Below are 27,850 nucleotides of genomic sequence, written 5' to 3' on the forward strand. Positions count from 1 at the left end.
AAGGGCCCAGAAGTTCTTTTGGAAGGTGCTGGATAAAATAGGTTAATGATAACCTGGAAAGCTTCCACATTGGAGGGGGCCGATGAGGAAATACAAGCTCAGGCAAGGAGAGAGGAAGAGCAGTATATAAACTGAAGTGTAAAGACTCAGAATGAGAGACAAGGTGGCCAGAGTAGAGGGAAAAGAAGCATGCTAGATGTTGTGAGTGCCAGCATTGGGTAATACATCTGAGTTTATAGTTATTTGGGGGCTCAGAAGTTCTCAGTTTACATCCTTTTGGGAATCATGGCCTAGTCCGTGAAGGAGGCTTGGACTGTTAGGCCATAGTATTTCCAGAATAATCCAATTGGTGTCTTAAACCTTACAGTCCTGAAGTGTGCAGCATTTGAGCAGATAACTCTGCTCAAATCTTTACTGCCAACAGCTTGAAGTAAAACAGGAGATTTTCCACCTGCTCCCTCACCCCTGTTGTTTCCAGATGCTCACACTAGCTGGTCTGCTCTGCTTGTTGCTGGATTGTGTTCCTTTTTTCTTTTCCCTGCAGAGAAACCTTCCATTTTGTTTTGGCTTTGCAGGGTTTGGAGATAGCCCAAGGAGAAGAGGACCTGAAGCAACAGCTGGCCCAGGCTCTGGAGGAGGTAACTTTGCCATAGTACTAAGATTATAGTGGGCTGTGGAGTGGGGAGCAACCAGGCATCACATGACCATTGATTGCCTCTGCTGCTTAGCGCATACCTCTGTGGCATCTCCAGTCTGTAAACAGAGCAGGTTGCAGCTGCTCACACCATCACATCAGAGATTTGGAGCCTTACAAACATGCCAGAACTCAGCATGAAAACTTAGATTTTCATCTGATCTGAAGTTGCTCTGGTGAAGATGGAATGGAACGTTAGCAGTTAAGAGGCTCTCTGGGGAAGTGGCTCCACTTCCAGAAAGGTGAGGGCAGCAGAGGGAAAATGTGAGATATGACTTGGCCACCAGGCCCGTGAAGGCCTCTGTTACCACAATGTCCCTGAGCTGTAGCCAACCAGAAACAATTCGAGAATGTTCCAGTTAAGCATTTTAGGCCAGGTTGAGAATGTGCAGTTTAACAATCAACAAAACATATCAATTTATTGAAAAGGTAAAGCTCAAGCAGGACTAAAATTCTCCTAAAAGATTACCTGTAATTTATTTAATTTAACCTGACTACTCTCATTTGATTATTTTTTTGTGCACTCTTTTGCATCTTTAAAACCTACTTTGTCTTCTACCTTTTATGTATTATGATTAGTAGTTCCATTTAGTCAGGATGGTTCAGATCTCACTGGAGAGAGTGAGCAAATCGCATAGGAATTTGTTCAGGGGAATTTATTCTTTTATCGTAAACCTACTTCCCAACCTTACAGTGCTAACAGTCATATTGTATTATAAGCACGACAGGGTGCCTACCTTGATCTCCTTGAGGGTTGCACAAACAGCTTTGGAAAGAACTAGATGAAAATTAATTCAGTCGTTTTAGAATTTTATTTTTTGAGCTTGTTTATTTTCTAGGGTGGGAGAGTAGGCGTGTTTCCCATTTGGAGCATTATTAAGTTAATATTCAGACACTGTTTTGAAATTGAAAAAGAATGTGGTTCTGCTAGTTGGAAATCGCTGAGGGATCACTCAGTACCCTGCACCCTCTCCTGAGACAGGAAAGCACACTATCATTTTGTGTGGGATACTTGGCCATGGATTTATTAGCTTAAAATGTGATACTTTTCGACCAGGCACGGTGGCTCAAGCCTGTAATCCTAGCACTTTGGGAGGCCGAGGCAGGTGGATCACCAGAGGTAGGGAGTTCAAGACCAGCCTGACCCACATGGAAAAACCCCGTCTCTACTAAAAATGCAAAATTAGCCGGGCGTGGTGATGCATGCCTGTAATCCCAGCTACTTAGGAGGCTGAGGCAGGAGAATCGCTTGAACCCGGGAGGTGGAGGTTGTAGTGGGCCGAGATGGTGCCATTGCACTCCAGCCTGGGCAACAAGACTCCATCTCAAAAAAAAAAAAATGATACTTTTAGGTCATAGATCTAGATCTATTTCATGCCTGGGGGACGTGCCACTCATGCGGTGGTGGTTTTTTGTTCCACTATGCTGATCCTTTTGAAAGCTGTTCTTTATAGTTTATTAAAAAACTGATTTTATAATGGTGTTTTATAACTGATTTTCTGTTTAAATCACATAATACCTTCCTCTCCAGTCTCCAAGAAACAACCACATCTTTTTCAACCCAGTGATTCATAAGTTCTCAGGGAATTTGACTATAGTTAGAAATGGGTCCAGACCTTCTTCACTACCCTAAGCAGTCTGCCAGTCTTTGAGTGGAAAAGAAAATAAAAAGATGCATTTATATACGGCTCAAGAAACTTCTCTGACTGCTTTTCATACCTATTATTTTATTTTCTTATCAACACTGAGGTAGGAGGGAGCACCTATTTTCCCATTTCCTTTTATTTTTATTTTTATTTTGAGACAGCGTCTTGTTCTGTCACCCAGGCTGGAGTACAGCGGTGCAATCTCAGCTCACTGCAGCCTCCGCTTCCTGGGCTCAAGTGATCCTCCCACTGCAGCCTCCTGAGTAGCTGGAACCATAGGCGCGTGCCAGCATTCCTGACAAATTTTTTGTGTTTTTGGTAGAAATGGGGTTTCACCATGTTGCCCAGGCTGGTCTCAGACTCCTGAGCTCAAGTGATCTACCCAGCACAGCCTCCCAAAGTGCTGGGATTACAGGTATTATGAGCCACCATGCCCGGCTGTATTTTCCATTTTATAGATGAGAAGGTTAAAATGCACATATCTCATTAGTAAGTCAAGTTGAAGACCCAGGCCTTCTGATATAACTGCTTTTTTTTTTTTTTTTTTTTTGTCAGGAGATCACACATTTTAAAATTTGGTTCTTGAATAATATCTTTTCAAAAATACTTACCTTTACTCCACCTTCTTTTAAAAAGAATTTGAGGTGAGATTCTAAAGTATAAGCTATACTTAAGCATGAGAGTGCTCATAAATTATGTTTCATATATGTGGAACCTCTTGACATTCAGCATAGGCATTTAGTCACAATGAATGAGCTGTTAGCTCCTGGGTGTGCCTTCTTCCAGAAGACACTGGCAGGGTTCAGGCAGCATTATCTTATGAGCATGTAGTGTGTGATTTGTAGAATAAATAGGTTAAAGATTTTTTTATTTCAATAAAAATGAGTATCTAATTTCGCTGATTCCCATTTCCTCCTGATTATTTCATAAAAGCCGCTTCCAGTTCTGAATAGCTTGTAATTACTTACTAGTTCTTTTTTTTTTTTTTCTTTCTTTTGTTTCTTTTTTTCTTTTTTGTTTTTTTGTTTTTTTGTTTTTTTTTTTTTTCCGAGACAGAGTCTTGCTCTGTCGCCCAGGCTGGAGTGCAGTGGCCGGATCTCAGCTCACTGCAAGCTCCACCTCCCGGGTTCATGCCATTCTCCTGCCTCAGCCTCCCGAGTAGCTGGGACTACAGGTTCCCTGCCACCTCGCCCGGCTAGTTTTTTGTATTTTTTTAGTAGAGACGGGGTTTCACCATGTTAGCCAGGATTGTCTCGATCTCCTGACCTTGTGATCCGCCCGTCTCGGCCTCCCAAAGTGCTGGGATTACAGGCTTGAGACACCGCGCCCAGCCTACTTACTAGTTCTTAAATACTGTTCCCACAATCACTTACATGGCTTAAAAAAAAAAAAAAGCACATATCTGGGCTTCAAGCCAAACCTATAGAAGCAGACTCTGGGACGCAGTGAAAGTTCTTCAGTTGACATGGATGGCCACCAATGATGGGTTAGTGTTAGAGGCCCCGGTGCATTTGGTGGCCTCCTTCCCTAACTGCCATCTCCCCTGAAAAAAAGCAGCAGGTAGGTAACATAGCCCGATGGAATAAAGGTATTATTTTGAAATTGCCATTTTATCGATCCCTGAACCAAAGTCACTAACTAGAGGGAGAGAACAGGCATGTTTGTGGCTAAAAGGAAGGTTGCATTGTAGTTCATCCTGAGTATGTATCTGCTATGTTTTTGCAGCATTGGGCTCTAATGGAAGAGCTAAATCGCAGCAAGAAGGACTTTGAAGCAATCATTCAAGCCAAGAACAAAGAATTAGAGCAGACCAAGGTACTGGAAAGAAGATGGAAGTTTAGAATTTGGTTAGTGCATGCAACTCAGCATTTTCAACAGTGTAAGGGTTGCTATGGAGAATGAGAGAAATTATGGCTGCTCCTTGCCTCTGGGGAAATAATCTATAAGGTTATAGAGGTCTATAGAAGGTTCTGCCTGTCAGACAAGATCTATTTCCTTCCCTTGTTCAGAAGCAAAATGCTGGGAATAAGGCACTTGCATCCTGCATTCTAGTCCTTTGTCTATGGTGGGTACTCCTTCAGGGTGTGTCACTGATACAGACTGAGGAATATTGTAGTCAAGAAATAGTTCCTCCTGAACTATGTAATTTGAATTACATAAAGTAAAGTGAATTACTTAATACAATTCCTTCCTATGTCAAATCAGGAGAACTCTTGAATTAGGGGTTATAAACTTAAATGCCCACCAGGGCCAGACTGGTAATCCAAGTGAGTGAAGTGGCCTGAATGTGAGAACACAGTAGGGAGCTGTGTGGGCTATGGTTCATTGGATGGGGTATTTGCCCACACCCCCATCCCAGGAGGCAACTCTTCTCTGCTCAGCCAATTGTTGCCATCCAGAAGTGCAGGCCCAGTGTTGTCAGATCTTCTGATTTTTCCACAGCAGATGAAAGTCCAAATGTTTAAGTGAAATATCCCAAATTTTAAATATTGGCACCAACTTCAGCTTTTTGTGTGTGTTTTCTTTCATGTGAAGGCCAAATTAAACAAGTCTGCAGGGTGGATCCAGTCCACAGGCCACCAATTTGCAACCTCTGACCTGAAATTAATACCTGAGTCTGACTGCATCTCTCATCCCACCCTCTCCATGTACAGACCTAGAGCTGAAGGAGGGACTTTAGTTGGTTTGATTTCCTGTTTAAATCACATAATACCTTCCTCTCCAACCTCCAAGAAACTACCACATCTTTTTAAACCCAGTGATTCTTAAGTTCTCAGGCAATTTGACTATAGTTAAGGGGGTCCAGACTTTCTTCACTGCCCTAAGCAGTCTGCCAGTCTTTGCTTTGATTGGAAAAGAAAACAAAAAGATGAAAAATGAGCCAGCCACTCAAATACACCTCAAATGGCCTATCCTGTCCCCCTCAGGGGCTCTTAATGCTTTCTGTTTTGGGGATGAATAAATGTCTGCTTCAAGAGAGCATACCTAGGATCCTCCTTAAAAACTGTGTCCACACTCTTGGGGAAAGCCGGGGAGATGTTACTGCAGGCCTCTGCAGGAGTGGGAAGTGGCAGGTATCATAGAGCATGGAGCCTGAAGGTAATTCAAGAGGTCTTTCTCCAGCCTTCTGCCTCCAGAGGTGTGCCTTACTTTTTTTTTTTTTTTTTTTTGAGACGGAGTCTTGCTCTGTCGCCCGGGCTGGAGTGCAGTGGCCGGATCTCAGCTCACTGCAAGCTCCGCCTCCCGGGTTGACGCCATTCTCCTGCCTCAGCCTCCCAAGTAGCTGGGACTACAGGCGCCCGCCACCTCGCCCGGCTAGCTTTTTGTATTTTTTTAGTAGAGACGGGGTTTCACCGTGTTAGCCAGGATGGTCTCAAACTCCTGACCTCGTGATCCGCCCGTCTCGGCCTCCCAAAGTGCTGGGATTACAGGCTTGAGCCACCGCGCCCGGCCAGGTGTGCCTTACTTTATAGAAAAGGCAGCTGCAAAGAACACTTTAACTTTATAACTAATTCAAGTGTCCTGCCTCTCTGGACTATTCATGCCTCTTTTCTTGTCCAGTGAGTTTTAAATTGTTTGGGATGATCTTATGTAACATCTGAACTACGGCTTGCTATAAACTACTTAATGTCCCATCTGGTGTTGGGTGGTTAGTGTGGTTAGTATACCACCTGCATTTTTCTCATTTGACTAATTTTGGGGAAGGAGACAGAAGCTGCAAAACAAATACTGAAAAAGTGGTGTTTTAGTCCATTCAGGCTACTACAAAAAAGACCCATAAACTGCGTAGCTTACAAACAACAGAAATTTATTTCTCACAGTACTGGAGGTTGGGAAATCCAAGATCAAGATACTGGCATATTTGGTGTCTGGTGAGGGCTATCTTCTGATTCATAGATAGAGTCTTGCTGTGTCCCTACATGGTGGAAGGGGCACATGAGCTCTCCTTGGGCCCCTTTTATAAAGGGGCCCATTTATGAGCATGGAGCCCTCATGACCTAGTCACCTCCCAAAGGCCCCACGTCTTAATACCATCACATTTGAAATAAGTGTCAACATGGGAATTTGGGAGGAAACACAAACATTCACACCATAGCAAGTAGGGAGAGGAAAGAAAGGAGGTTAGTGCTCTGTATTAGAAAACAATTATTAACAATAACCCTTAGGGAAAGTGTTCTATTCTTAATGTTGCTACACCAGAATGAATCATTCATTAAGACTGAATCCTCTTCTAAATAATTAACCCTGCTCCCTGTCCCCTTTTGCATTTTTGTTGGTTCTCTGAATGACAGGTAGGATTGTGTGTCTTGCAGGAAGAGAAGGAGATGGTGCAAGCACAGAAGGAAGAAGTTCTCAGCCACATGAATGATGTGCTAGAGAATGAGCTCCAATGTATTATTTGTTCAGAATACTTCATTGAGGTAATGAAGTTGCTCACCCCTTCTTTTGCTCACCCCTTCTTTTTTTTTTTGAGAGAGAGTCTCACTCTGTCACCCAGGCTGGAGTGCAGTGCTGCGATCTTGGCTCACTGCAACCCCCACTTCCCAGGCTCAAGCAGTTCTTGTGCCTCAGCCTCCTGAGTAGCTGGGATTACAGGCACATGCCACCACCCCTGGCTAAGTTTTAGTATTTTTAGTAGACATGGGGTTTTGCCATGTTGGCCAGGCTGGTCTCGAATTCCTGGCCTCAGGTGATCTGCCCACCTCGGCCTCCCAAAGTGCTGGGATTACAGGTGTGAGTCACCACACCTGGCCAACCCCTTCTTATTCTCCCAACCCTGAATGGAGCTTGGGCTATACAGCCTGCTTCTACTATAGGGGAACATTCTGAAGAGATTTTCTTCCAGGAACTTATAACTATTTGATTTCAAAGTGACCTCTAGAGGTGACCATTTCTCATTTGTTTTTATAATCTTCTGTCCCTTCACTGTCCTTTTTTGGCATTTCATCTGTTCTTAAATGTTTATTTGGTATGATCAACATTTTTAGCTGCAGTGAAGCCTTTATCTCTTTGTTGTTGAGGGGAAAACAGGGCCAAATTAGATTTTGGAAGTATCAGAATAAAGCTGCTCAGTAAAAGCTATTCTTTCTTTACTCTGAATGGGCCCAATGCTGAGAATATGCTTATAGTGCAGCCTTTTAAACGAGGGGGTAAACGCCATTAAAATGTGGTCACTTTGGGAATTCAGGGCCCAAGCTGAGTATATTTCAGGGACTCTGAGGCTCCTTATGGAAACTTGAAACCTCTACCATTTGTTAGCCTGTCATATTTTTGCACTGACTTATTTATTTATTTAACAAATTCTGCCATTTGTGACCAGTTCACCTTAGACCACAAGTGTTAAACTCAAGTTACTAAATGACAGTGCTTTTCAGACTCCTTTAAAAAGAAGGCCAGGCACAGTGGCTCACACCTGTAATCCCACCATTTTGGGAGGCCGAGTGCAGAAGGATCACTTGAGGTAAGGAGTTTGAGACCAGACTGGCCAACATGGTGAAACCCCATCTCTACTAAAAATACAAAAATCAGCCAGGCATGGTGGTGTGTGCATGTAGTCCCAGCTAGTCGGGAGGCTGAGGCTACAGTGAGCCAAGATCACACCATTGTACTCCAGCCTGGGCAACAGAGCAAGGCTGAAGAAAAAGAAGGCTGAGGCAAGAGAATGGCATGAACCTGGGAGGTGGAGCTTGCAGTGAGCCGAGATCGCGCCTCTGCACTCCAGCCTGGGCGACAGAGCGAGACTCCGTCCCAAAAAAAAAAGAAAAGAAAAAGAAAAAAAAAATGTAGGCAGGGTGCAATGGCTCATGCCTATAATCCGAGCACTTTGGGAGGCCAAGGTGGGCGGATCACCTGAGGTCAAGAGTTCAAGATCAGCCTGGTCAACATGGCAAAACCCCATCTCTATTAAAAGTACAAAAATTAGCCGGGCATGGTGGTATGTACCTGTAATCCCAGCTACTCAGGAGGCTGAGGCAGGAGAATTACTTGAACCCAGGGGGTGGAGGTTGCAGTGAAGTGATATCGCACCACTGCACTCCAGCCTGGGTGACAGAGTGAGACTCCGTCTCAAAAAAAAAAAAAAAAAAAAAGAAAGCGCATATACGCACAGCTTTCTTTTCTCAGGTGATCTTTAGGGAGGTTGGGTCTGTTAGCCTCTTGAAAAATCTCTCTTGGGCAGACCTTTTTCTTTTGCTCTGGGTCCACTTAGACTTCAGATCGTAACTTCCCCCATAATTTCTAGTCATCTGATTCTCTACTTTGGAGAAGCTCTGTGTTGTTTTGACAAGGCTTATGGACTCTAGAAGAGGAAGACAAGAAACGGATTGAAATAAATGATGAGTTAGCCAACCTGGAGCATCTGCAGAGACATATAAGACATAAACAACTTGACCTGTGTTTTGTTTACGGAATACTATCTTATCTACTTTACTGGTTACCTCTTAAAATCAGTCTCAGAAATATGTTTTATTTAATTTATTTGTTTATTTTTGAGACAGAGTCTCACTGTGTCGCTCAGGCTGGATTGCAATGGTGTGATCTTGGCTCACTGCAACCTCCACCTCCTGGGTTCAAGTGATCCTGCCTCAGCCTCCCGAGTAGCTGGGACTACAGGCACCCACCACCATGCCTGGCTAATTTTTTTAATATTTTTAGTAGAGATGGTATTTCATCATGTTGGCCAGGCAGTCTCAAACTCCTGACCTCAGGTGATCTGCCCACCTCAGCCTCCCAAAGTGCTGGGGATACAGTAAGCCTCAGTGATTCATTTTTATCACATAGGTTTTCAGTACTGTTTATGAGAGCTTGTCTTATATAATAAACACAGTGTTTCCTAGCTTCTGTGCTCAACTTGGCATTTGAAAAATACGTAATATCAGTGTTATTTTGCACTGTTATCCTAAGAGCAAGAATGAGCACTTTTGAGCATAGGATACAAGAGCCTTGTATCTTAGGAGATGTGCATAAACAAAAGTAACAAAGAGAAAGGTTTGTATTCTCCAGAGTGAAAAGGGCTCTGGCAGAAATTGACCAGAGGGATTACTCAGAGGAGCCCCACAAATACAGGCTTCTTTTTGCTTTCTCTCTTCATTGGCATGTTTACTTAGATATTCAGGCATTGTCAATAAACCCATTATGTTTTTACTTTTTTCATTTCTTTTTTTTGCCCAGCATTTTTAGTTGCCTTCTATATTATTTTACTTTTTCAGTTTTAGAAATGATATCTTATATAATTCTCTGTACTGAAAATTTAGTATGTGTTTCCTTTCATATGTTAATTAGCAAGACATAAATTTGTTTTTCTTTTTGAAAAATTTGTTTTACAAAAGCATCAGATTGGTGTAAACTAATAATATTTATTGTTTGTTTTTGTTTGTTTGTTAGTTTTTTTCAGACAATGTCTCACTCTGTTGTCCACGCTAGAGTACAGTGACGCCGTCATGGCTCACTGCAGTTTCTAGCTCGCGGGCTGAAGTGATCCTCCCACCCCAGCCTCCTGAGTAGCTGGGACTACAGACTGTGCCACCATGCCCGGCTATATATATATATATATATATATATTTTTTTTTTTTTTTTTTTTTTTTTTTTTTGTAGAGATGGGATTTCACCATGTCTCAGGCTGGTCTTGAATTCCTGGCTCAAGCAGTCCACCTTCTTCAGCTCCCCAAGTGCTAGGATTACAGGTGTAAGCATTCACACACTTATTAGTCCTACTCATATCCAGTAACATTTTGTTTGCAAGGTGGCCAGCCCACACTGGGAGCGTGGTCTCGGTGGACTGAAACAGACAAATCCCTTAACTTTGAGAAAATAAAAGAATTGTCTAACATAAAGCTCAAAATTTCCCAACCCTAAGAACGATTTTTTTTTTTTTTTTTTTAAAGACAGTCTCCCTCTGTCACTCAGGCCAGACTGCACTGGCGCGATTTTTGTCCCACTGCAACCTCCACCTCCTGGGTTCAAGAAATTCTCATGCCTCAGCCACCTGAGTAGCTGGGATTAGAGGTGTGCACCACCATGACTGGCTAATTTTCATATTTTTAGTAGAGACGAGGTTTTACCATGTTGTCCAGGCTGGTCTCGAACTCCTGACCTCAGGTGACCCACCCACCTCGGCCTTCCAGAGTGCCGGGATTATAGGCATGAGCCATCACGCCTGGCCCAACCCCAAGAATGATTCTGATACTCTTTGTAAGCCCTCAAGATGGGATTGTGGTTGATTTTCCATTTGGCCTTTGAAATTCCCTCCTGGCCTAACTTTGAGATCAGAAGCATCCTGAGAAAGTAAGCATGAAAGTTCTGATATGTGTGTTCACATTCCTGTTGTAGGCTGTCACCTTGAACTGTGCCCACAGTTTCTGCTCCTACTGTATCAATGAATGGATGAAGCGGAAGAGAGAATGCCCCATTTGTCGGAAGGACATTGAGTCCAAAACGTACTCTTTGGTTCTGGACAATTGCATTAATAAAATGGTAAATAATCTGAGCTCAGAAGTGAAAGAACGACGAATTGTTCTCATTAGGGAACGAAAAGGTGAGTGGGTGTGAGAATCCCTACCCCTCAAGAAAGGACTTTTTTACTTCCAAACTTCAACAAATTTTTTTGGAAAGAGAGTCAGATAAACAATTCTTCAACTAGGGAAGAGGTGGAATAAATGGGGAGGAGTAAAGGGAGTTAAAGATAATGCATGAGAGGAAGAGTTGAGATAGAATTAACCTCAACTGTTACTTGAGCAGCAGGGAAGTGGGAGGCTACGTATGTGTGCCTTGGTTGTGGAGGTAAAATAAAGATGTGATTTTAAAAAACACACGCAGTCAGACGTTTTGCTGTACCAATCACTAGATGGTGCTGTTGTCAAGACACTTCTGTTGCTGTCCAGGTGTTGAAAAAACCTTGAGTTGAGTATACAGTGAGTTATAAATAGGATAGTAGGGCCAGGAATCTGATGCTGACTTGCAAGCAGCTGTAGTTTGAAACTGGCCCTCGATTGGTCAGCCAGAATGGAGGCAGCAGGCTTGTTGCAAAGGCCGAGCAGGACGTGTGTCTGTGCCTGTTATGCCCAAGGAATACATTCTGACCTGTGGGAGGGCAGAGCGGCCTTTGAAAGTTGGCTGTTTGGAACTGAAGTTTTACCACTTTACTAACAGCTGTATGCTACTGGGTTTTGTGCCTAAATTTAAGCCCCCAAAGAATTTCACCTCCAAGAGCTACTTGATTCTGGCAGAATCCCATTGTTCTTCCTTTTCACCTCCCATCACTCCATAAGCATTTATAGGAATACTACACTAGGCCTCAGGAGAAAAAGATAAATAAGACATTATCTCATCCCTTACAGCATGAACAGTCTGGTGGAGAAGATAGAAAGGCAAGTAGATAGTGTGATGAGTTCCTTATCAGGGTGCTATGAAACTTCAAAGGAGGGGACACATCTGATTTGGCCTGGGGAGGTGCAGGTATGGGAGAAAGCTTCATCAAGGAAATGACATGTGAATGAGCCTTAAAGCTTCCCTAGGCAGTTAGCTTTCTAAGCAGAGACAGTAGCACAAGCAAAACACAGGCATGAGAAGCAGTGACCTGCCCTGCCCCAGTTCCCAGTGTGGCCCACACGAGACATAATATTCACATGATGCCAAGGCTTAGAAAGTACCTATGGAGGCTTTGCGAATGTTTTTTCTTCCCTCTTTCCCTTTTTGAGAGGAGCGGTGATCTGGGAACCCAGATCTGGCCAAGATCAGGTTGTGGCCTTTGAACTGAAGTCTGCTGAGTCGGGGGATGGGGTTGGAGGCAGACCTAGGGACACCCATGGGCTTTCTTCACCCAGTCTACCACCTAAGTTCTTTCCCTGCAATCTAAGCATGGTAAATGGCTTCACAAAACATTAGGGAAAGAAAAGGCTGGGCACGGTGGCTCACACCTCTAATCCCAGCACTTTGGGAGGCCAAGATGGGCGGATCATGAGGTCAGGAGTTCGAGACCAGCCTGGTCAACATGGTGAAAGCCCATCTCTACTAAAAATACAAAAATTAGCTGGGTGTGGCGGCACACGCCAGTAGTCACAGCTACTTGGGAGGCTGAGGCAAGAGAATCATTTGAACCTGGGAGGCAGAGGTTGCAGTGAGCCGAGATTGCACCACTGCACTCCAGCCTGGACGACAGAGCAAGACTCTATCTCAAAAAAAAAAAAAAAAAAAAAGGGAAAGAAGGGCCTTGGGCCCTGTGTCCTAAGTTTACGTCTGGCTCCTATTACACAGAGCTAATTCTGCGGAGTAATAACAGATACCCTTTTTCTCTCCAAAGGCTAAAGAGGGTGTCTCTCACTTTTTTTGTAACACTAGAGGGCTACACAGTAAAATGAGTCAGCTTCCCTGTTAAATGCATTGGCTGGGAGCAGTTCTGGCACCCATCTTGGTTTCTGTAGTTATCGCACCGAATGCAGCTTTGAAGTTTTCTCTAGAGACAGACAGGTTTTCTGAGACCTGATTTAGGGAAAGACATGCCAGAGCTATCAACAGCTTCACTGGGTTTAGAGAAAATTCTCGGTTTAAATACCAACCTTCCTTCCATATTCCACGGCCAACTGAAAGCTGGTTTAATCCCTGTTGCATTGGAATTTTTAAAAAGGACCAAGTTTAGGATCTGGGAACTAGGACTGGCAAGCCTATAATTGTCAGAGTCCTACCACTGCAGGCCCTGGAGCAGGAATTGCTCTTATCAATTCAGAGGAGACCTGCCTGCCTGTGGCAGCAGGGGGTTGCCCATGCAGACATGCCTGTATTCTGATTTCACCAAGAGCAGCCTCACTTCTAGGCCTCCTGGGCTGGTTATTGAAGCTTCATATGTCAGTGGGAGGAGTAGAGTCTCATGACTGATTAGCCATTGATCTCTTGTGTGAGACCAGAGGAGAGGAGGAGGATGGGAATGTTAGGATGCTGGGTCCTGAGTTGGAGATGGATGCTCTGGAGCTAGGACAGATAACAGACTGTCCTGTATCATGAGTCACTGTGGCTCTCTGGGATATTGACATGAGACTTTTTCTGAATGGAAAAGTTTTTTTGAAATCCCCTATAGATGATCTCCCTCTGGAGCTGGTGAGGTGAGAGAGCAGTCTTCTGTCAGCTGCTCCCCTCCCGTTTATTTCGTTCTCATTCAATGTTAGTTGGTTGACAAGAGTGTTAAAACTCTTATGTTTTGCTTTTCCTAGCAGTTTCTTTGGGTTGTACTCAGAAAATAACAAGCAATGTAGAAATAAAATCTCCTTGGTCCTTTAGAACAGTGATTTTCAACCAAGGGGCTTTTTCAAACTATATTCCTTAGCTGCCTTGCTACAATTTTTTTTTTTTTTTTTTTTTTTTTTTTTTTTTTTTTTTTTTTTTGAGATGGAGTCTTGCCTTGTTGCCCAGGCTGAAAGGCTGAAGTTTAATGGCGCGATTTTGGCTCACTGCAACCTTCCTCTTCCAGGTTTAAGTGATTCTCCTCCCTCAGCCTCCTGGGTAGCTGGGATTACAGGTGCACACCACCATAGCCAGCTGATTTTTGCATTTTTGGTAGAGACGGGGTTTTACTATGTTGGTCAGGCTGGTCTCCAACTCCTGACCTCAGGTGATATGCCCCGCTCATCCTCTCAAAGTGCTGGGATTACAGGCGTGAGCCACTGCGCCTGGCCCCTTGCTACTATAATAGTGAATTGTGGCTACTAGTTAGAGTGTGCCATGGCCTTCACATGTGTGAGTTGTTTGTGAACTATTGTGTAAATCTGTGACACAAAGTCCCCTCCAGAGGTTGGGGGTGTCTGGGAAGATGTATCCAGGTCAGACCACATGGCCTGTATCTCTTGCCAGCTTCCTATAGGCTAAGTAGAGGGTGGTCCCAACACAGGACAGGAGAAACTGGCAAAGCCCAAGCTCTGAGGAGTATCTGTCAGCCCACCTGTAAGGCTTTCCCTGATATTGCCCATCCTCCTTTGCTGAAAGACAGCCTTTTAAAGGGATTTTTGAGGGAGTGGCAGCAGTAATCCTCTCTCTTCCAGAGAGAGTACTTGTTAGCAGGTAATTGTAACCTACTCAGTTCTGTCCCTGGAGAATCAGGGTCATTTGCATGAAGTCAGCATTTCTGCCTGCCTTGTATAAGACAGTGTTTGTCTAAGAGAAAATGGATCGTGGCAAGGTCAGGATGAGGCAGAAGTGTCCACATGCTTGTACTCAAATAGTATATAACACTGTATTCTTAAGAATTTTTATTTTTTTTTTTGAGATGGAGTTTCTCTCTTGTTGCCCAGGCTGGAGTGCAATGGCACGATCTCAGCTCACCACAACCTCCGCCTTCCGGGTTCAAGCGGTTCTTCTGCCTCAGCCTCCCAAGTAGCTGGGATTACAAGCATGCGCCACCACGCCCGGCTAATTTTGTATTTTTAGTAGAGATAGGGCTTCTGCTTGTTAGTCAGGCTGGTCTCGAACTCCCGACCTCAGGTGATCCGCCCACCTCTGCCTCTCAAAGTGCTGGGATTACAGGCGTAAGCCACTGCGTCTGGCTCTTAAGATTTTTTTACTTTAAACAATGTATGCAGGCTGGGCACTGTGGCTCACAGCTGTAATCCCAGCACTTTGGAAGGCTGAGGGGGGCCAGATCACGAGGTCAGGAGTTTGACACCAGCCTGACCAATATGGTGAAACCCCCATCTCTACTAAAAATACAAAAATTAGCTGGGCGTGGTGGTACACACCTGTAATCCCAGCTACTCAGGAGGCTGAGGCAGGAGAATTGCTTGAACCTGGGAGGCAGAGGTTGCAGTGAGCCAAAATCACGCTACTGCACTCCAGCCTGGACAACAGAGTGAGACTTCGTCTCAAAAAAGAAAAAAAAGAAAGAAAAAGTATGCTTTGCAAAATTGTAATGGGATGGAACATTATCAGACTTGTTACTAGAAGCTTTTTAATTTCTCTCTCACCACTTCCCTATTCATCCCCCTTCTTTTTTCCTTCTCTTCTTTTGTGTCCTAGTATCCTTCCTTGTCATCAAGGTGTGGTTTTTCCTCTCTTGAATTTCTTTCCTTTGTCATTCTTTTTTTTGTTGTTGTTTTTCTTGAAAAAGGCTGGCGTGCAGTGGCGTGATCACAGCTCACTGTAGCCTTGGCCTTCAGGCTCAGGTAATCCTCTTACCTCAGCCTCCCAAGTAGCTGGGGCCACAGGTGCGTGCCACCACACCCAGCTAATATTTTGTAGTTTTTGTAGAGATAGGGTTTCACCATGTTGCCCAGGCTGATCTCGAACTCCTGAGCTCAAGCAATCCACCTGCCTCAGCCTCCCAAAGTGCCAGGATTACAGGTGTGAGCCACTGCGCCTGGTCTAATTTTTTTTCCCCCTATCACTCTTATTGACACCTCAGAATACACAGTTTGAAATGACAAGGGCATCATAGGAACTCTTCACCTAGTGAAACTTAGTAGAGGTCTGCTGTGGGATTAATTGGACTGTATGGAGTAGCAACCCAGGAAGTCCTAGAACCTTGAATTCCTTATTGTCTCTGTAATCCTTGTGATTTCCGAATGGTCCTTCCTCTGGAGGTCAAAAGGCTGTTCTCTGACTTCGTGCTCTGTGGTAGAGTGTCTTCTCCCTTTCACCAAAAGCTGCTGCCGTCTTGCCGGCACCCAGAAAAGTTTTCACAGTTTAGGAGAGTGGCCTTCCTAGATGCTATTAATCATCTTTCAGTGCACCCTAAATGTATGGAAGATTGAGTTTAAGGGAACCATGCATGCCCCGGTTGAGAGATCCAGGGCTGACTTTGACTGCTGGGCTACGATAGCTTTAAACACACCCTGAGGAGTCCAATGCAGGAGAGTCAGTGACTCCAGTGAGCCCTGCACCATGTTGTACTGAGAGTGAAAATCAGTGCTTGCTGGCCACGGTGGGATCCCATTGCTGCTGGAGGCTGCAGCCCAGCTGTCAGCCCACCAGCCTAGCTTGTCCATCAGGCTGGGAAAAGGGCCTGGAGATGGAACACGAGCAGTTCTGGCCATCTCTGGTGTTTAGCAGGAGACACTTCAGATTGTTCATTGCTATTTCCCACAGTAAAATTTTCTCCTGCCCTTTTTTGATTTTTAGTGATAATACAGTTATTTTGGCCCTCTAAAAAATGGGTCCTCCTTCCCTCCTAACATGTAATTTTATGATTTTTCATACCTACTTCCAGGAATGTCTATTGTAGGAGACTACCTGTGCAAATATAGAGTAGCATCATTAACCAAAGCAACTTTTCTTTGAGTTTCTTGGTTAACCCTAGATGAACACTGAGTATTTTTAGAGCAAGCTCAAATAAGTTGATATTCTATGAACTAATCATAGAGAGTGTCTGGTTATACCTCATCAGCTGGATATATATTCTGTCCAACTGCCTACTGCTATGGTTCTTGATATAACCAGACATGCTCCTTTTCCTGGCTAGGGCTTCTACTTCAATTACTTTCTGTACCCTGGAGAGTTTGGACTGCTTTTACCCTTGTCTCATTAAACTTGAACCAGAACCAACCCCAAAGAAAATCTCTTCCTTGCTTCCTTTCTTCTGGGTCTTTCCTTTTTTTTCCTGTCGCCCAGGCTGAGTGCAGTGGCATGATCTCAGCTTACTTACTGCAAACCTCCACCTCCTGGGCTCAAGCATCCTCCTACCTCAGCCTCCCTAGTAGCTGGGACTACAGGTGTGCACCACCATGCCTGGCTAATTTTTTGTATTTTCTGCAGAGATGGGGTTTCTTTTTTTTTTTTTTTTTTTTTTTTTGAGACGGAGTCTCACTCTGTCCTCCAGGCTAGAGTGCAGTGGCGCGATCTTGGCTCACTGCAAGCTCCACCTCCCAGGTTCACGCCATTCTCCTGCCTCAGCCTCCCAAGTAGCTGGGACTACAGGCGCCCACCACCACGCCCAGCTAATTTTTGTTTTGTATTTTTAGTAGAGACGGGGTTTCACCGTGGTCTCGATCTCCTGACCTTGTGATCCGCCCGTCTCGGCCTCCCAAAGTGCTGGGATTACAGGCGTGAGCCACGGCGCCCGGCCGAGATGGGGTTTCACTGTGTCGCCTGGGCTGGTCTCGAACTCCTGTGCTCATTGAATCAGCCCTCAGCTTCCCACAGTGCTGGGGTTATAGGCATGAGCCACCATGCCCAGTCCTGGGTCTTTCCTTTTTCTTAGCTCCTACTAAATGCTAAGTGCTTGGGGATAAAAGCAAAGAGGGCATGTGCAACCTCTCCCCTCGTGGAACTTTTGCTCTAAGTGCAGGCCCTAGGCTCCTTATAGTAAAATCCTACAATATGAATAATAAAGGGTGCTGAGTCAAGGAAAGTCTTCCCCGAGTCAGTGAAGGACATGGAGTGTATATTTTAGGTGGAAGGACAAGAAGCAAAAGCAAGGGGTTTGTAGGGGCTGAGGGAAGTACAGAGTGCTAGAGAAAATACTGAGCATTCAGCCTGGAAAAGTAGGCAGGACTGGGTCATGAAGGGTGTTACACACATGTTGCAGAGTTAGTCTAGGTGCAGGGGGAAACTATCAGAAGATATTAAGTGGAGATCTGACTGTTGATGTTTGTGTTTTTCTGGATAGGTTAGTCTGGCTGTAGTGAAGAGACTACATGGTTCTGGAAACAAGAATAAAGGCAGTAATCATGGCCAGCGATGATGGTGGCTAGGCTAGAGAAGTAGCAGCAGGGATGGCCAGAGTGGATAGATTCAAGAGGTAGTTAAGGAGGTAGAATCCACAGGTCTGTGGGACTGATATGCTGTGGGGAGTGCAGGGGAGCTCAGATCATGTCCGGGTTTCTTTCTATTAGGGGCACCTGAGTTGATGATGATGCATTTACTAAAATAGGAGCAGTTGGGGCAGACAAATTTAGTTCTCAACTGAAAAGTTTAAGGCACCTGAGGGCATCAATGGAGCTGTTCAGTGGGTATTTGAATGTGTGGATCTGAAGCCTGAAGGACAGGCCAAGTTGAGATCCTGGGTTTGGGGATCATGAGCCATGGAAGTGGATGAACCACTGTTACCCTCTCTGTGGTATTAAGAGCCAAAAGGCAAGTTCTTAGCCGTGAGAAACACCAACATTAGAGGATGAGTAGTAGAGGAAGGGCCTACAGGACAGTCTGATGAATGGTCAAAGAGAGAGCTGGGAAAAGAGGTATGTGGGGCAGGCAACAAATGACACTAGAGCTGGTACACGGCTGTCCTCACAGCTACTTGGGAGGCTGAGGTGAGAGGATCACTTGATGCCAGGAGTTCAAGACCAGCCTGGGCAACACAGTGAGACCCCCATCTCAAAAAAAAAAATTAGGCATGGTGGCACATACCTGTGGTCCTGCCTACTCAGGAGGCTGAGGCTGGAGCATCCCTTGAACCCAGGAGTTTAAGTCTCCAGTAAGCTGTGACTGTGCCATTGTACTCCAGCCTGGGCAAAAGAGCCAGACCCCATCTCTTAAAAAAAAAAAAAAAAAGACAGGCCGGGCACGGTGGCTCAAGCCTGTAATCCCAGCACTTTGGGAGGCCGAGACGGGCGGATCACGAGGTCAGGAGATCAAGACCATCCTGGCTAACACGGTGAAACCCCGTCTCTACTAAAAAATACAAAAAACTAGCCGGGCGAGGTGGCGGGCGCCTGTAGTCCCAGCTACTAGGGAGGCTGAGGCAGGAGAATGGCGTGAACCCAGGAGGCGGAGCTTGCAGTGAGCTGAGATCCGGCCACTGCACTCCAGCCTGGGGCACAGAGCGAGACTCCGTCTCAAAAAAACAGACATTACATGGTGTCCTTTGAGCCTTGCTGGGCCACACTGTTGTCTATGGTAGACCCCCCTCATTACATTCTAGACATTGCCCTATTATTTCTTTGAAAGCATTTACCAGATTGAAATAATATTTGTTAGTGTACTCTTGCCTCTAGATTTCTAAACTCCTTGAGGGCAGGAATTTTATCTTACTCCTTGTAGTATTCTCAGGGCATTGAAGAGTGTTTGGCACATGGTAGCTCTTCAGTAAATACGTGTTTATGAAGAGTTATAAAGTGAGAAGTCCGTATATGAAATGCTACTGAGACATTAAACAAGATAAGGATGAAAAATTGCCCATTGAGTGTGCAGGCATGTGGGATATCAGTGACTTTATCTACTATAAGTCATGGGGGATGGTGGAGTCAAAAGTCAGTTTACCGCCGGGCGCGGTGGCTCAAGCCTGTAATCCCAGCACTTTGGGAGGCCGAGACGGGCGGATCATGAGGTCAGGAGATCGAGACCATCCTGGCAAACATGGTGAAACCCCGTCTCTACTAAAAAATACAAAAAAAAAAAAACTAGCCGGGCGAGGTGGCGGGCGCCTGTAGTCCCAGTTACTCGGGAGGCTGAGGCAGGAGAATGGCGAGAACCCGGGAGGCGGAGCTTGCAGTGAGCTGAGATCCGGCCACTGCACTGAGAGCGAGACTCCGTCTCAAAAAAAAAAAAAAAAAAAAAAGACGTCAGTTTACAGTGATTGGGGAGTGAGTATGAGATGAGGGAGTCCAGAAAGAATGGACAACTTCTTCACAACATTTGGCTGTGACTAAGATGGTGAGGACCACCACCAAAAGAAGGCTGTATTTGGAGGAGGAAGTAGGGTGAAATGGAGTTTTTGTTGTTTTTTAAAGACGAGATTCGAGCATGTTCAATTGCTGATTGAAAGGAGCCGGTAGAGAAGGGCATGCTGGAAAACCAAGATAGCGGATAGGGTGTGATTCTTTGGAAGGCAGGGGAAGACAGGGAGTGCAGAGCTCAGAAAGGAATTAGTCTTGAAGAGTAAAAGGGTACATTCTTTGTTGTACAGAAGGAAGAGTTTCATGTGGGAGGTGGGGCAAGGAAGTTTGCTTGAGGGGCGTCGAGGTAATTTCTTTCTTGTGGCTTCTGTATTCTTCTGTGAGCTAATAGCTGAGACCGTTAGCTAAGAGGGAGGGAACCCCACTTGGTTCTCTCTCTCCAAGGCTGAAGGCATGCCCAGCCCCAAGGCCCACCACCTCAAAGGCTACCCAGAAGTGGGAGACGAATAACTTCTGTAGTCCTTTCAATCCCCTACCAAAGCATTCCAGAATTCAGTCTCAGAGAAAGGGGAAAATTTGCTCGGTGACTTTATTGTGCCTTTGGCATAGGCCAGGATCCCCACCTTTCTGGGATCAAGGAAGCAGAAGCTATTGGAAAAGCCTGGAGGCTAGTAAGTAAATAGCCTTTCTTGTCCCCTTCCTCTCTGGACACAGGAAGAACTCCCGCCTCTCCCTGTCTATTCTTGTATATAATTCATTCCCTCCTTTAACATGCTTTAGCAGATTTATTGAGGGCCAGGTTTGTGCTAGGCACTGTTCTAGATGCTGAGGATGTAAAAAGTGAAAATCTAAGTTAGATGTGATTCATGCTGTGGAGAAAAATCAAGCAAGAAGGGGAGAAGGGGTGATGGTAAAAGCCTTGGCAATGCTTGATAGGGTAATCAAGGAAGGCACCTCTGAGCAGGAACTATTGAGGGAAGCTCTGAAGGAGGTGGCCATGCTGCCGTGTGGGGAAAGAGGGAATGGTAAGGGGGAGCGTGCTGGTATGTTGGAGGGGCAGCAAAGAGGCCAGTGCTGGGGAGTGGAGTGAACACTGGGGAATGGGTAGGAGATGAGGAGAGGAAGCTTGGGCAAGATGCAGATTGTATAGGGCCTTGTAGGCCTTTGAAAGGACTTTGGCTTTAACTGTTACTATGAGAGGAATGAGGAATGGGCTTTGAGTGAGAGTAACATGATCTGACCTCTGTTTTCTCAGTTTGCTATGGCTGCTGTGTGAGGAAGAGACAGAGTGGCAAGGCTGGAAGCAGGGAGTCCAGGGAAGGGAAATGCCAGCTCCTCATTTATTTATTTCTCTTCTTTTTCTCCAAAGCAAAGAGATTGTTCTGAAGACCATGCTCTAAGGGCCTTTGAAAGACTGCCAGGCAATGGGAGCCTGAGATGGTCTGGAGCATTCTCTCTAGCCGTGACTCCGCTGCTCTGAAGGTCAACTGAGAAGTCTTGTGGGACAGAGACTGAGTTAGAAAGCCCTCAGTCACTTGCCTTCCACAGTGGCCAGCCCTGCTGCCATCATTGGCTGAAGCACCACCAGGATTCCCGGCACCCAACTGCTTTAGGGTACTTTATAGACTCTGCCTCACTACATGTCGAATGAGTTATTTGAGTTCTCTTTTGTTTTTTGTTTGTTGTTGTTGTTACTGTTTTGATACCTCAGAAACACCTCCGTTGACAATTGTTTTGGATAGGTTGGGTGTATCCCGTGGCTGCCTCTGAAGGCGGTGTCTATTTTGAATGGATGGCTTACCTCTTCTTTGTGAAAATACTGTCTCATTTCCTGGAAATAAAATGTAAAACCTGTCAGTTGCTCAGCTGGGCTTTGGTATATTTACCTTCCTTCCCTTCCTGCTCCCAGACAGTCTCACAAGTAAACACTGGCAGCTCATAGATTACAACCAAGAAAGTGACTATATCAGATGATAGACTTCAAGTGAATGTCAGCCTAAGAGGCCAAGCCGCAGATCATGGCCACACCAGACGAGCTCTGTTAACCCCCTGATTGTCGTGTTTCCTTTTTATTACAGAGCTGGGTCACTGTTTACCTTGTTTCAGGGGTGGGAAGAACTCCTTTCCTTCAGCTGGCATTTGAATGTTTCCAAATCTATTTTATCCTGCGTCATAAACACACAGGCAATGATTTTATGACAACTTGATGTGCTTTTTTCTTTATTTTTCTTTTAAATTAAAAGTCTCTCTTTTCTCCACCTCTCCTTTATTTTTTATTTTTTATTTTTATTTTTGAGACAAGATCTGACTCTGTTGCCCAAGCTGGAGTACAGTGGTGTAATCTCAGCTCACTGCAACCTCCACCTCCCAGACTCAAACCATCCTCCCACCTCAACCTTCCGAGTAACTGGGACTACAGGCATATGCCATCACACCCAGCTAATTTTTGTATTTTTTGTAGAGACGGGGTTTCACCATGTTGGCCAGGCTGGTCTCAAACTCCTGACATCAAATGATCTATCTGCCTCAACCTCTCAAAGTGCTGGGATTACAGGCGTGAGCCACTATGCCTGGCCAACATCCCCTTTTTAAACAGAAAGGAAACTAGTTTTGATGTTTAGGAGATAGAAGGTTAGGGATAACCTGTGGCTTCCTTGGTTTCCTATGATGAGAATGAGAAAAAATATGAGAAATTAAAGAATGGTTATTTGAAACTAGGAGCCCTCTACTCGGGTTGTGAAACTGTGCATTACATAATTTAATGATTTGCTTCCCTCTGCCTTCTTACTGCCTAGCTAGAGAACCATTCCTTTTTCCACTTCTTTTTTTTTTTTTTTTTAATTTTTGTAGAGATGGAATCTTGCTATGTTGACCATGCTGGTCTTGAACTCCTGACCTCAAGCAACCCTCCTGCCTCAGCCTCCCAAGATGCTGGGATTACGTGCAGGAGCTACCATGCTCAGCCAAGAACCGTTCTTTCGTAGTTCTTTATACTCCATGTATTTTCTTTTTTGTTTTTTTGAGATGAAGTCTCGCTTTGTTTCCCAGGCTGGAGTGCAGTGGTGTGATCTTGGCTCACTGCAACCTCTGCCTCCCAGGATCAAGTGATTACATTGAAATACTCAGCCTCCTGAGTAGCTGGGATTACAGGCAAGTGCCACCAAACAGCTAATTTTTGTATTTTTAGTAGAGATGGGGTTTCACCATGTTGGCCAGGCTGGTCTCAAACTCCTGACCTCAAGTGATCTACCTGCGTCGGCCTCTAAAATGCTGGGGTTACAGCTGTGAGCCACCACTCCCAGCCTATACCCCATGTATTTTCATAAAGGGTTGGAAACTATTGACTTGCCAACTTTTTAAGGATGGCAGGGATTTTTTTCTTTGTTGAATATATTGTGAATTTGAGGATTCTGGAGTCCTTAGTCTTCATTTCCATTCTTCTGCCCATGATTACTGATTGAAATACTGGTAGAATCATGGAGGAAGTCAAGTTAAACATGGAAAAATTGCTTTAAAATTACTTACTATAACCACATCATAACAATTCTGGAAAAATAGCAAAAGGAAAAGATTGTTACAACCTTGATTTAATAACTTCTTGTTTCCCCATAAATGTGTTTTGTTTATAGATTGCATGGGTATATGTCAACTTTTGTATGTAATGTCTTTAGTTTACATATTGTAATTCATTTTTAGGAGAGTTACAGACGTACACTTTTTGAGTAGACAATATGTTCACATAGTTTGAAATAAAAGGTACAAAATGGCGTAGAATGAAATGCCTCTCACCCTTTCCCCACAGCGACTACTTCCCACTCAGAGGCAACAAGTATTACAGTTCCTTGTGTATTCTTCCAGAGATCTTCCCTGTCCACACAAGCAAATACACATGTGGTCTTTTTCCTTGTTTTGCACAAATGATAAACTGTACACTATGCTGTACCTTGCTATTTTCAGATATATGTTGTCAACAATTCCATGTCAGTACATAGTTTCCTTTCTTTGTTACAGTTGCCTGTTATTTCATTGTGTATTTGCACCATCATTTACTTTTCCGGCTTATTTTTGATAGAAATCTAGGTTGGTTCAAACCTTTTTACTCTTAAAACAATGCTGCAGTGAACACCTTGTACATACATCTTTAGAGAAAAGATATTTTAAAAAGAAAATATCTTTTTAAAAATTATTTTATTACTTTTTAATAGAGACTATGTTGCCTAGGCTGGTCTTGAAATTCTGGGCTAAAGCAATCCTACCACCTCGGCCTCCTAAAGTGCTGAGATTACAGGCATGAGCCACTGCACCTGGCCAAGAAGAATCATCTTGACTTGAGCCTGAAGACTATGTACAGAGACTGACCTCACAGACTGACCATTCCGTCCCACAGCTGCTGGACATAGAGTGATTTGCAGCCCCTCCTTTCAGAATACCATATCCCTCTCAAATGTTCCACAACATCTAGGAAAGTGAGCTCTTAAAGATAGACTAAAAAGAATAATAAATCAATACAACAACATTAAAAGCCAGACTAGCAGAATTTGAATCTTGGCCCTGCTGTTAGTAACTGTGTGGGCCTTGGGCAAGTTACACAACCTCCTTGGTATCTTCGTTTTGGTTTCTTCATCTCTAAATAATTTTATCTGTCATTATTGCACTGATCACAAACAAAGGCCTGAATGTACTATGTTTAAAAGACAAACCAAAAATTAACACAAACTTGCATTATTTGTCTCAGCTACAGAATGTTCTTTCCTTGGAGAGATACCTGATATTAAACATCATCTGCATTTTGCTTGCCTAGAAAATACATAGTAACTTTTCTGCCTTGCAGCATCAAACTGTAGTATAGCTGAGCCCCAGTGCTGTGCAGTCTGGCTCTAATTAAAGGCACATTCTTTACAGCAGGACTCTGGGGACCTGGAAAAGGGGAGTTGTTTCATTATCTGGTTTTATTAAGCAGATGAATGCGGCCAGCTATGTGAAGCACTTTGCAGTGAATGGCAGGTGTCCCGTATCTGGTTGTGTTAACCTAGAAAGGGCTCACTCTACCTCTAGGCATGCTTCATCCCAACAATCAGGCTGTGCCAAAGCAGGGGACTTTGTGCTTTGTGGATTGGATAGCTGGATACCCATCATCTGTTTCTCTGATTGGAAGCTGCTGTTGCATAGAAAGACCTGGATTTCCCCCTTATCTCCAGTTCTCTCACTACTTTTTCCTCCTCTGTGAGTGACCATCTAGGCAGTCACCATAGCTGCTGGAGTGTCTGGGATTGGTAGCTCTCTCCAACTGTCTGATTGCTCTTTACAGCCTTTCTCTGTGGCTGGAATCTCTCCACCTCATCGTGGAGAGATAAGCCGGAAACATGGGGTACTCTAGGTATGTTTACCTCGACATTCAACCCCCTAGGCTTCTGATGAATCCAATGATTAGCTAAATTTGACATAGAAATTAAGAGAAGGAATGTCTACTTTGTATCGTGGTCCTAATCTAAGATGAGGAGAATCCTGGAATCTGTCTCTTGCTCTGAGACGCAGACTTGTTCCTAAATGTGGGGTCTGATTGGAACAGGATCTGCCATTGGTCACAATAGGCCAAGGGCTTGTTGTGAACCCTATTTAGCCTCATTCAGAGAAAAAAACTTCCTGCCTGGTCAGCTTTTTCAGCTTCTCCCACAAATGGGAGTTGAGGCAGTGGGAGTGTGGGGTTCCTGGGAAGACGATGGGGCCTTGTATTAAGGAGAAATAATGAACTATTTTCTTGATTCTCCCATTTAGAAAAGTATATGGATCCTAGGAAAGGGCTGAGCTTGCAATAGGTATTCAATAAATACTCCAATGCTGTCATTCCTTTGTCTACAGCATCCCCAAACAATGTACCAGTGATGGGCTGCCTGAGCTCATTTAGTCACCAAGCAGTATCTCCTGCCTGCTGCTGCTTTACTGCATTCCAGATGCCCACCTCATCCAGTTTCCAGAGCCACTATCTCTGCCATCCACTTTCCTTCAGGCTCTGTGAATACTTCAACCTGCTGTGATTTGGGGCTATTTATACTCTGCATGTATCCAATAAATTCAATTCATTAATAGTTATCAAATGCCCATTTTCTTACTAGGTACTGCTGTAGGTGTTTGGTATGGCAATGAGCAAAACAACCATTGTGAGCTGATGTTCTAGTAAGGTGTCAAAAGCGTTTCAAAGGTTTATCAGATGCTGTGGGAGGGGTTTACGCACTGCTGCCTACTGAGCTAGCAATAGTGGGTGTTTCCTCACATTCCTCAACCTCCACGCAGGAGAGCCAGCAGGCTACGCTGGCCCACCTTGAGATCCGGAGCTGGCATTTCACATCTCTAGGACCTGGGTAGCCCCAAACGTTTGCAGTCTGCTGCTTTTACCACCATCCACCGGCTCTCAGGATGTAGGGATCAGCTCCTTAGAGATCAAACTCTCCTGGGCCTCTACCCAGCTCTACCCAGGGGCCTTCAAGGGCATATCTGTGGCAGGTTTCAGGGCAAGTTTGGCCTCTTAGCATGGAGAATAGGCTCTGAAGCACCACACACCACTGTCCTGTATAGGCAGGTACCCAGAAGACCTCTGTGGAAGCCTCAGATACTTCAGCCAAGGTAAGCACAGCTGAATGTTTCTGATGCGAATATTGACACCAAACTTAACCTAGTGGTGGATAGGGCTGGACAGGTTTTCAGGACCATGAGCCTTTGTGAGTTTCAGCCTGGCTGTGAGAGTGCTCTCCTGATCTCAATTCCTCCCCGTCTTCCCTGGGCCTCTCCCAGTGCTGCCCTGGTTCTGCAGCTAATGGTGTGCATCTGTTCCCAACTCTGCATTCAGTGAGGTCATGTTGGTAGTTTGAAATCAGCCATGGTGGGAGGATTCACACCATGGAAATTGGCAAATGCTGTAAGTTGGAGCTTTCCCCACCCCTGGATAGGCGGTTAAACATTCACCAGAGCATCGCTGGCGTCGCCCCACATGGTTGACTCCTGAAGCCTGCTCACCCCAGGTCTTCCCTGTTCTTGTGAGAAAGCCACCATTCAGTCTAAGAATGCTTCTCCTTCCTGGTGCTCTGGAATTGCCCAGCATGGTAGCAGTGTCACTACAGAGGCAGGAGAACAGCTCTTCCCAAAACTTGAGGCCACATTTTGGCACCTTTGGTATCACCAACACCTTTAGAATTCTCAGTTTTCTCAACCAAGTTGCTGCTGACCATCAGTACCATAACCACTGGAACCCAGAACGTATCCCAGAGACCAGGGAGAAAGTAGATGTCATGGCGCCCCCTGTAAATAGCCCCCATTTCCTTCCTCATAGCTGTCAATGTAGATAAGATAGGCACTTGGTGGAAGGGGTGGAGGCAAGGGATGTCATTGCCACCAGCATAGCCTCAGTCCTCAGCACAGCCAGTCAGTCAGTGTGCTCCATTATACTTCCTCAAGCCTGCCTTCTACAAGCTTTTTTATTTTATTTTATTTATTTATTTATTTATTTATTTATTTATTTTGAGATGGAGTCTCGCTCTGTCGCCCAGGCTGGAGTGCAGTGGCGCGATCTCGGCTCACTGCAACCTTTGCCTCCTGGATTCAAGCAATTCTTCTGCCTCAGCCTCCTGAGTAGCTGGGACTACAGGCACATGCCACCACACCTAGCTAATTTTTATATTTTTAGTCAAGATGAGGTTTCACAATATTAGCCAGGCTGGTCTTGAACTCCTGACCTCGTGATCCACCTGCCTCAGCCTCCCAAAGTGATGGGATTACAGGCGTGAGCCACCATGCCCGGCTTCAAGCTTTTTTACTTTAAGAGACAAGATTCTCACTCTGACCCAGGCTGGAGTATAGTGGCACCATCATGGCTTACTGCAGCCTCGAACTCCTGGGCTCACGCAATCCTCCCATCTCAGCTTCCTGAACAAAAGGCATGTGCCACCACACCCAGTTAATTTTTTAAATTTTTTGTAGAGACAAGA

General features: G+C 44.8%; 1 protein-coding gene across 3 annotated transcripts in view; it reads left to right on the forward strand.

Moving 5' to 3' along the window:
- The window catches only part of RNF8 (ring finger protein 8), a 38,611-nt gene extending 16,875 nt beyond the window's left edge, over positions 1–21,736 (forward strand). The window contains exons 4-8 of one of the 3 annotated variants that reach the window (XR_004056861.1): positions 576–638; positions 4,066–4,187; positions 6,654–6,761; positions 10,669–10,873; positions 21,241–21,728. Coding sequence is in view for 2 of the 3 variants with exons in the window: in XM_010389712.1 (XP_010388014.1) it covers positions 576–638; positions 4,066–4,155; positions 6,654–6,761; positions 10,669–10,873; positions 21,241–21,257 (483 nt within the window). In the remaining variant the exon portion in view is untranslated. Of the gene's footprint in view, positions 1–575; positions 639–4,065; positions 4,188–6,653; positions 6,762–10,668; positions 10,874–21,240 lie in introns of all 3 variants that reach the window. The other 2 variants (XM_010389712.1, XM_010389713.2) reach the window with 2 other exon arrangements.
- Positions 21,737–27,850: the final 6,114 nt, after the last annotated feature.

Source organism: Rhinopithecus roxellana, chromosome 4, assembly GCF_007565055.1.
Source record: "Rhinopithecus roxellana isolate Shanxi Qingling chromosome 4, ASM756505v1, whole genome shotgun sequence".
NCBI classification, from domain to species: Eukaryota; Metazoa; Chordata; class Mammalia; order Primates; family Cercopithecidae; genus Rhinopithecus; species Rhinopithecus roxellana.